Source organism: Nesoenas mayeri (assembly GCF_963082525.1).
Source record: "Nesoenas mayeri genome assembly, chromosome: 15".
Taxonomy (NCBI): Eukaryota; Metazoa; Chordata; class Aves; order Columbiformes; family Columbidae; genus Nesoenas; species Nesoenas mayeri.
Genome location: NC_137559.1, coordinates 6,565,677 through 6,574,892, shown reverse-complemented (window position 1 = coordinate 6,574,892; position 9,216 = coordinate 6,565,677). Strand labels below are relative to the sequence as shown.

General features: G+C 56.6%; 1 protein-coding gene across 1 annotated transcript; it reads right to left on the bottom strand.

The window, feature by feature from the left end:
• Positions 1–1,825: 1,825 nt before the first annotated feature.
• AQP8 (aquaporin 8) lies at positions 1,826–8,980 on the bottom strand (the record flags this gene model as incomplete). Its single annotated transcript, XM_080353960.1, has 6 exons — positions 1,826–1,868; positions 2,209–2,343; positions 3,626–3,840; positions 4,658–4,784; positions 6,634–7,071; positions 8,904–8,980. 6 exons carry the CDS (start codon positions 8,978–8,980, stop codon positions 1,826–1,828), a joined length of 1,035 nt encoding a protein of 344 aa, XP_080210086.1.
• Positions 8,981–9,216: the final 236 nt, after the last annotated feature.

Sequence of the window (9,216 nt, the reverse complement as noted above, 5' to 3'; positions counted from 1 at the left end):
CCCCCGGGCTTTTCATCACATGAGGTGGGAGCATCCGTGTTCTCACCAGCCTCAAACCACAGCAGTTACCACTCCACAGCAGAGCCACGTGCGATAAAGACATGGTGCAGACGCATGGCCATGCCTAATGCACATTTCACTGAATAGGAATGAGATGTATTTTATGTCCTTAAGGCACATTAAGTGCTTGGAAGTTAATTGGCATTTAATTAGCATAAATTAAGTTCTTTAATAATACTCATGGAAAAACAAGGCAGTGTTACAGATGCTTTATCAAAAGTCACCCTGACAAATAAAAAATGAATGTGCTGAACACTTCAGCAGCAAAACAGGGAAATACCCATAGCTGGGTACGGACCATCCTGCACCTCCTGCCCCCTCACCTGGGCCTGGGGACCGCAAGTAGCAGTATCACCAACCCAGTGGTACCAGGGCCCCCAGTCGCCCTTGCCTGCTCCTGCTGGGAGAAGGGCCCTGGAGCTGGGGTGCAGGGTGGAGTGGGGTGCAGGATGGAATGGGGGTGCAGGAGGGAGCCGGCCCCGTGCAGAGGCAGCTGCAGCCACCAGCGTGGTTCCTGTGGTGTCACGGGCCATGCTTCCTCTCAAAAGGGGAAGGTGGGCGCCCATCACCTCCAGTGATGCAGCCCTACTCCTGCAGAGCTCTGTACCCCAAGCAGGGGCCCAGGACCCCATGGCAGCTCCCCAGGGCCCCCAGTTCCCACCAGCACCTGCTCCTGTGCCCCTAAGGGTCCCTCTGGGGAGGAAACAGTTCCTTTGCTCTTCATTTGGCATTTTTTGTGGTGTTGCCATGACAACCATCCTAGTGACAGCTTCATGGTATTTGTCTCCTTCTGTGGGCTGCATCATTTTCCTTCCTGAATGAGCAGCTGCCTGTGCCCAGTTCACCTGGGGCCCACGCTGCCCGCGATGGGTACCTGGATACCGCATCCCTGCCCGGCCCCAGGGAGCTGCCCGCTGGAAGGGATACAGGCAAACACACAGCCTGAGGCTTTAATTCTGGCATTTCCTCACTTCAGCATCTCTACAGCCTTGTCCTTGTTTTAAAAAATAATACACCTTTGTGCATGTGTGCATGCCTGTGTGGGTCACCTCTCGAGCTGGGGAAAACAAAACAAAACCAAACCAAACCAAACACCAACCGAAAGGCAAGCTGAAAATAGAGAGGTGACATTGTGCAGGGCCTTGCCAGCCCCACGGGGACATCAGAAAGCTGGGAACATCCTCCCTGCCACAGCAACCGTTTTTCTGCCCGGGAGGGCAGAGGAAGCACTTGCGCTGCTCCAAACCTGCCAACAGCAGGAGCCCTGCACGCCAGGCTCTTGCTCCTGTTACAGCATCCCAGCAGCGGGGTAGGAAAGCGGGAGCTGCTGCTGGCCCAGCCCAGCACCGGGCTGCCAGCCACAGCCACCCCCCCCGGAGCCCGGGCATGGGACAGCAGTACCAGCCCCCAGGGCACAGGGCACCCTGGCATGGCCTTGTTTGGACGGACCCTGTGCCCAGGTGATGCTGGGAGGGCTGGGAGCCTGTGTGCGCTGGTGGGGGTCAGAGGATGCTCCTGGGGAGCCCATCCCATGGCAGGGACTGTGAGAAGACCGGGGGAGAGCGGTGCTGCCCGGCCCTGCTTGGTGCAGCTGGGCTGAATTCTATCGTCCTGCAGCAACACGTGAACCATCTCCCGAGCACGGGCTGATGGGGGAGGTGGGGGGGATGGCAAGGGCAGGAGCAGGGGCTACATGCTGGCTGTGCTGAGCTGCAGCCCAGGGCAGGTCAGGGGTGGCAGCAGGCACAGCACCCTGCACACGGCATCACTTCAGCAGCAGGCGGACAGTCCTGTCCCCGATCAGGAACCTTTAGGGGGGTAAAAAAAGAGAGAAACTCTGGGTCAGCATTTTTGCTGTTGCAAGCATCAGAAACCCAGTGCCAGCCTGAGCCTGGATTCACCCCACGAGAAGACACAGACAGAACAGTCAGACACACAGAGATGGAGGCAGGTTGGATCTTTGCTGTCACCCTCTCCTCGTGAGGAAGAGAAGGAAAAGAAGTCTCCAACACTTGCACCTCTCTTGAGAGAAGCAGCTGCTTACAGCCTTGATCCAGGGAGGGGAGCAGAGCCCCTGGGGGCTGACAGGGTGGGAAAGGGGGTCAGCCCATGCTTCTCTGTTCCCCCGACCGCCGCGGGAGCACGTACCTCACCAGCACTCCGACAAGCAGGGCAGCGGCCATGGGCCCTGCCCAGTACACCCAGTGGTAGTCCCAGTAGTTGGCAAGCAGAGCTGGCCCGAAGGCTCTGGCAGGGTTCATGCAGGCTCCGGACACGCCACCTCTGCAAGAGGAACAACCTGGCTGTGTCACCCTATGGGACACAAGACCAGCACCCACCTCCACGCCTGCACAGGGCCATGCACAGCCTGGGAGGTGCTGGGGGGCAGTAGCGTTCCCCTCCCATGGCTCCTGGATGCATCTGGCCCTGCTCGGGCTGCTCAGCAGATGCAGACACCCCAGGGTCCATTGCAGCACAGCTGCTCGGTGTCTCGGGACAGTTCCCTTCCGTGATGCCCAGAGCTGAGCGGCTGCTCTGCCGCAGCACAGGGACCAGCCCAGCCCTTCGGCAGCCGATCACCTGCCTTTGCTCACCAGCATGTGCAAACTGGGGAAAACCCAGTGTGGGGTGGAAGCACCAGTGCCAAGGCTATTTTGGGGCTTACCAGGAGCCAGGCTTTTAAACAAGGAAAGCTCTGCGACATGCATGGGTAGCAGAGCAGGGCAGGAGAGACAGTAGTGTTTACAGATTAGAAACAACTGCAGCAGATAAATATTTGCACATGAGGTTTGTGCAGTGTTTAAATAAAAGCTCCGAATCCCGCTAGAGGGGGCACTGCCTTAACTAAACAACCTATTAACATCCGTAATTGCATGCACTCGTTATCTGATTGCAGTGGCACAAGACCCAGGCTGCTTGCCCACAACGCCCGCCTTCGCCGAGCCTGTGTTGGCAGCGCTTCCAGCAGGCACGAGCACCCTGGCGAGGAACAGTTCCAGATAAAGCCTCTGCTGTTTGCTCAGGGCTTCCTACAACAAACATCGCCTGTGCGGCCTTTTGGTTTTATCAGCCTGTGACAGGTACTTGTCACAGCTGCTCTGGCTGACATGCCATGCCCTGGGCTCCAGCTACTGGCCCCTCCTGCCCCCGACTGGGCTGCACCCAGCAGTTCTCCCAAGAAATATCGGGGGGCCAGGGGACTCATCTCTAGCCTCTGCAGTGTGCTTGGCTCTCCTTGGCTGCCCTGGCCAGCAGGTCCTGTGCTCTGCTGTGAGGGAGCACATCCCATCCCATCCCATCCCATCCCATCCCAGGTGCGGGATGCAGCAGCCGCGATGCTGCCCATGGAGGGTTGGGGGATCCCTGATGCTGTTGCTTAGAGCAGCCCCCAGGCTCTGCCCACCCAGCACCGCAGGGAGCTCTGAGCATTGGCTTTGTCCCTGCAACCTATGGTCTCATCCTGACACCCTGCTCAAGGCACCCTGTCCAGTGACAGTGGCTGCTGGAGTGGATGACACCAGCTGGCCAGTGGGGACACGCATGGGGAGAGGACTCGCAAGCTCACCCTGCCAGGATGTCGGCTGTGACCGTGAAGCCAATGCAGAATGGGGCTAGCGGGGTCTTGGTCTTCTCATTGATGGCGCCCATGCAGACCGCCAGCACCAGGAAAGTGGTCATGACGATCTCACTCGTGATAACAGAGGGGATCTGCTCGTCGGCTGCAATGCTGCTGAAGGCTCCTCCGCTGGCGTTCACGTACCGCTCGCTCACTGCCACCACCTGCGCAGGGAGCCTCGTTGTGCCATCCACGCGCCATATTGTGGGCTTGAGCGGGCATATGTGCTCAGCCAGGACAGCGTGGGGGCATAGCGTCGGGTTAAAGAGGAGCTAATCTCAGCACTTTCCTCCTGAAAGCCAGCCTTAAGTGCCTGGCAAATACAGACTCATTAGTGGAGGCTTTCCCAAGATAGATAGTGAGCCAGCCACTGCTCTCTGGGTGGCATCAGCCTCACCCAGTTGCCGAGGGGCTTGTGGTAGCATCATGGCATCGTGCTGCTGGGTGTGGGCTGCCTGGACGCTGGGAACCGACAGCGCCAAACACAGATCAAACCCACGGCGGGGTGCTGTAAGTGGAAGCGCAAGCAAACATTGTGTGTGATAACAGCTGGAGCTGCAGAGGCACCGTGAATTGTCCTATGCCTAAACAGTGAGCCGAAACAAACCTCCAGAGAGCAGTTCCTGTCGAGAATTAATTAGTCGAGCCCCAGAGCACAGTGCAAAGGCAGCACCCCCACATCTGCACTGCCAGATCCAAGCCTGCATGGGGACAAATTATCCAAGTCCTGCAGCCAGACCCTGACAGACCCAGGAAGAAGAACCAGGCACCAGACAACCCTGTGCCCATGCAGCACACCTCTGAGCCTCATCACCCCGCGAGACATCGGTGCTCTGAATTCCACACAGAGCCGATGCACCACGGCCCCCTTGCCCTCCCCATCACACCCAATGCACTGGAGACCCCAGGGCTGGGGATGGGGAAGTCCCTGCACCCCAGGTTAGTCCTGGGCAAAAAGACCCCCCCCCCGGCTGTCCATACCTTTGCTAGACCGGCTCCTATCACCCCTCCGCAGAGCTGGGAGACCCAGTAAGGAAGGAGCATGGTGATGTTCAGCCCGCCAACCAGCCACACGGCCAAGGACACGGCGGGGTTGAAGTGGCCTCCGCTGCAAAGGAGAGAGGAGCATCGGTGAAGGGTTTGTCCCTGGAGGGGTCACTCCTGGGGCTCAAGCGCCACACTTGCTATGGGCTGGAGCCACAAATGCTTTTTGTGTCCTTTCCATGAGAAAATGCTGCAGAAGAACAGAATCCAGCCATTTCCTTTCCCTGCAGCTGCCGCTTTGAAGCAACAGCATTTTCCCGCTGGATCCCCAGCCCTCCCACAGTGCTGCTGTCCCGGGGCAGTGAAGGGACAGGGTCTGGGGCTGGATCTCCCAAGGTCATTCCAGGGCCAGAGAATCAGGGAGGAAAGGTACCCCCTTCCCACACCAATGGATATCCCCATCCCTACTGCTCAGGGATGTGAGGCTGACAGCGGGTTCCCAGCCTGGCAGGACACGTCACCAGGGAGGCAGGGATGGGGACAAGCACCGTCAGGCAGGGCTGAGGCCACCTCCTGGTCCCAGCAGCATTGTTGGGGGTTTTGGGGTGTATGTCTCTCTGCTTGATGCAAAGGCAAAGGCACAGAGGTGTCCCTGCATCCCTGCCCGCTGCCCAACATGGCCTGGGAAGAGCTGGCAGCAGCCACTGCTCCCCTGTTACAGGACTCGGATCATTCATCTTGAAGATCACATGCAAGACAAACTCGGATACCTTCTAATTAAAACCAATTACCACGGGACACGCATTAATGAACAGGTTTCATAACCCATCAGCCCTAATAATAATTGCTGGTGAAGGCGATGAGTCAGAGTGTCTAGGAACTATAATTATATCTTATTCTTCAGCTGTAATTAAGGACCCATCATATGAGAGCAAGAAGTTGTGTTTAGGCTACCAAACATCTTGGCTGGATGGGACTTGGGTTGCCAATGGCCCCGGGCAGGGTGGGAGCCCAGGAGCTACAGGAGGAGCTGACTGCAGATCCATCCCGCAGAGCACTTGCCCAGCCATGGCATGGACCACAGCCGAGCCTTCATCCCCAGCCACGCTCCTCCTCAGCCTCAGGACACAAACCTCTAAAACATGCCTGGGGGTAACACATCTCCCTGCACAGGACCCTGAGCTGGCTCCTCCTGGCTTCGGAGTGAACACGGGCACCCAGGACACCCCTTGTCACACCCCCCATGGCCTATGGCTTCGCTGTGCCCAGGGTGCAGTGGTGCCCGAGTTCTCTGCCAGCACACGGACCCTGGGTCACTCAGTCCCGATTGCACAAGCCTTACCCTGTGGTGTTATCCCTCCTAATCAGATGCTGATAAATTGTTAGTCAGTTCGCTCTGGAGTCCAGGGCTCACACGCAAGCCCAGCCCAGCTTGTGTCCCCCCCCATCCGTGGGCTGCACAGAGAAAAGGAATGAAACTCCACAGGGACCGTTTCAGATTCTCCCTTCAGGATAAACCTGTATCTTCGCATCAAACTACACCATTTCCAACACGCACATTTGTTTAAATCTTGCTTTTGAGAAACTGAAACAATTCATAAACTAAATCCAAATTTTTCACCTGAAAATGCACAGGGGAGTAGCATACTCGTGTCAAAATGTTTCATTCTGACATCCTTTAAAAGGAAACGTCTCAGCTTTCCAAAGGAATGCTTTTCTTTCAGTTTTAAGGAGTTGTTTTAAAAGGGGCTAAAAATAAAAGGTTGCAATGAATAGCCAAGTGAACCCCCCGCCCCCAGGGCAGCACAGACGACCACCACTAAACCATGAGGCTGGATGGCAGCTCCACATTCCTGCCATCACCAATGTTTGTGCGGGAAAGATCCCGAAGGCAGAGTGTAGGGGACACCAGCATCTCCTGGCCACGCATGGACGCCCCGTGTGGTGGTGCATGGGTCCCAGCCCCGCCTTACCTGATGCCCCCCAGGATGGCGATGCTGAGCCCCAGGGCCAGCCCATGTGCCAGGGCGGGCTGCAGCCTCCCGGTGCCCCCTGTGTCCTCCACCACCGAGAGGCAGCCGATGAAGATGAAGAGCGTGCTGCCCAGCAGCTCGGCCACACAGGGCTGGATGTAGCGCTCGAACCAGTGTGGCTGCAAAGGCTGGGACCTGCTGTCCATGTCCATCATCACCACCTCCTTCTCCCGGGGCTGGCTGCACTCGGCCGTGGACATGAGCGGGGCTGGGATGAAGCTGGCGGAGTCCTGGTGGCAGTCAGTGCCACGGGCACAATGGAGGAGATGCTGCAGAGCAGAGTGCTCTGGGTGCCTCAGACGCGGGAGGCTCAGGTCCCTGAGGGGCTCCAGTGCAAGGATGAGGACCCTCGAGGAGCACCCGCAGGCTCCCCTCGACCTGTGTGAAGAGATAGCGGACGGGAGGCTCTAAAAAATGGATCGGATTTGCATTGTTAAAAAAAAAAAGAAAAAAAAATGGGGGCAATAAAAGCTGATAGGCCAGCCCCCAGGAATATAAAAGCTCCTTATCACTGCCCTTCCTTGGTTCAAGGCTTGCCTTTTTTTTTTCCTCCTTGTGTTTTTGTTGTTGTTGGGTTTTCTGCCAAGACTTCAGGACCCGATTCCTTTCCTGTAGGTACCTGGAGTGCCAGCACCTGTGCTGAGCCCAGCCAGGCTGTTTCACCTGGTGGCTTTTACTCGCTCGTGCTGCTGAAAGGGAGCACGTGCCCCAAGGACCACAACATGGCATGCATGGGGACACAGAGATCCAGCAGCAACCTGGGAAATGGCTCATGTAGCTCTGGGGAGGAAAAAAAAACACTCCTTGTGAAAAATCAGTCCTGGCCAAGGCGTAGCTCTTTGTGAAAAAATTAAGATGAGAACCAGAGCCTGTCCCAGCACAGTGCAATTGAGAGCCCCGTAATGTGTAGGGATGGATGCAGGAGGACCAGGGGAGGCTGCACCTGGGAACCGCGCTGGGGTGGGTGAGCAAACTGCAGCGCCCAGCCAGCCCAGGCTCAGAGCAGCATCCAGGGCTCGGCGGGGAGGGCAGACACCATCAAAAACTGCTGACATTGGTACCTTTGTGCACGGCAGAAATGGGTTTTACTTCGGGTTACTGCAGTAACACTTCACAGGCTTTAAATCCTTAAAGATGGTATCAGCAGAGAGCCGTATCGCCAAACCTCTTCCTGCAGAACCAAGACAAGTGGTTCGCCTCGAGTTACCAGAGGAGCCTGCCTGAACTGCCGGCAAAGCTGATTTCCCAAAACCTCGGCCCAGGTCCTGCGGAGTGCTCCTGGCGCAGGAGCAGCAGCTCTGACCATCTGTCCCCCCTTGCGCTGCTCTCAAATAAAAGATCACTGGTGATGGTGCCTAGGGACCTACTGTCAGCTTTGGAAGGTGAACTTCACCCCATACCTAAAACCTCCCCAAATCTCCACCGCACCCCATAGGGGCTCACAGCCCAGCCAGCCAGACCCAGGGCACAGCAAAGGCCGTGGGGCTGCAGCCTGGCCGGGGACACCGGTGTCACCGCCCATGCCACACCACACCACACCACACCTCCTTGAGCAATCGCCGGCAGCGCTCGTGTTTGTGGTGGGTAATTAAGGATTCGGATTTATAGTTGGTCTTTTTTTTTTCCCCTCTCGTAAGCAAGGGTAAAGAACACCATGGATGTTTTATGATGTTTTCACAAGACACTGTGGATGGGAAGGAAATTTCCACTTGCCTGTCACAGGGATGGCTGTTGCCAGGCACACGGCAGGAGAGGGTCAGGGCAGAGCTCCAGGGAATCCCAGCTCGGGCACCTCTAAATGAGCCTCTGCCAACCTGTGTTCCCTCCTGAGAGCTTGTTTCCTACAGACAAAAGGTCTTGGCAGCAAGTTACCGAAATCACAGGAATACCGAATGAGTGGTGGGGTTGGTGGGTTTTTGGGGCTCCTCTTTGAACCCTCACATGGACCCATGGGACAGGAAAATAACTGATTCCATCTGAGCAGCGCAGAGAGCAGAGACCTCGGGCAGGTTTCCAACCAGTCCATCAAATTCATCTGCCACCACAGCTCCCAGCGCAACCCGACGAGGGGTTTGTGAGAAGGATTTTAACTCCTGCTCAAGGAATCCAGCTTTCACCTATTTTCCAGGGTATTTGTTATGAGAGATGAATGTAACACATATCCAGGTTTTATCTGGTGCTTCTCACCAGCAGCTCTCAAAGCACCGTACCAGAGATATTGGCACCATGTCACAGCCGGGCTGCCCCGGGTCACTGGCAGCAGCACCAGAGCCCACAGCGATGCCATCGCGCCCAGCCCACGGCTGTACCAGCTGCAGGTGTCTCCAGCGGGGTGATGGCACTGGAAGATTACAGCCCAAAAGTGAAGATTAACTCCACGTCCTTGGCTTTTAAACATTTACCATTATTGTTTGAGGAGCTGGGATGTTTGCCTGAGCCTTCCAGAGGAAATGCTCCACTTTCAGGCAACAAAAGAACTAATTATTACTAAGCACAGGACTGAAACAGCAAAATAGAAGCGTG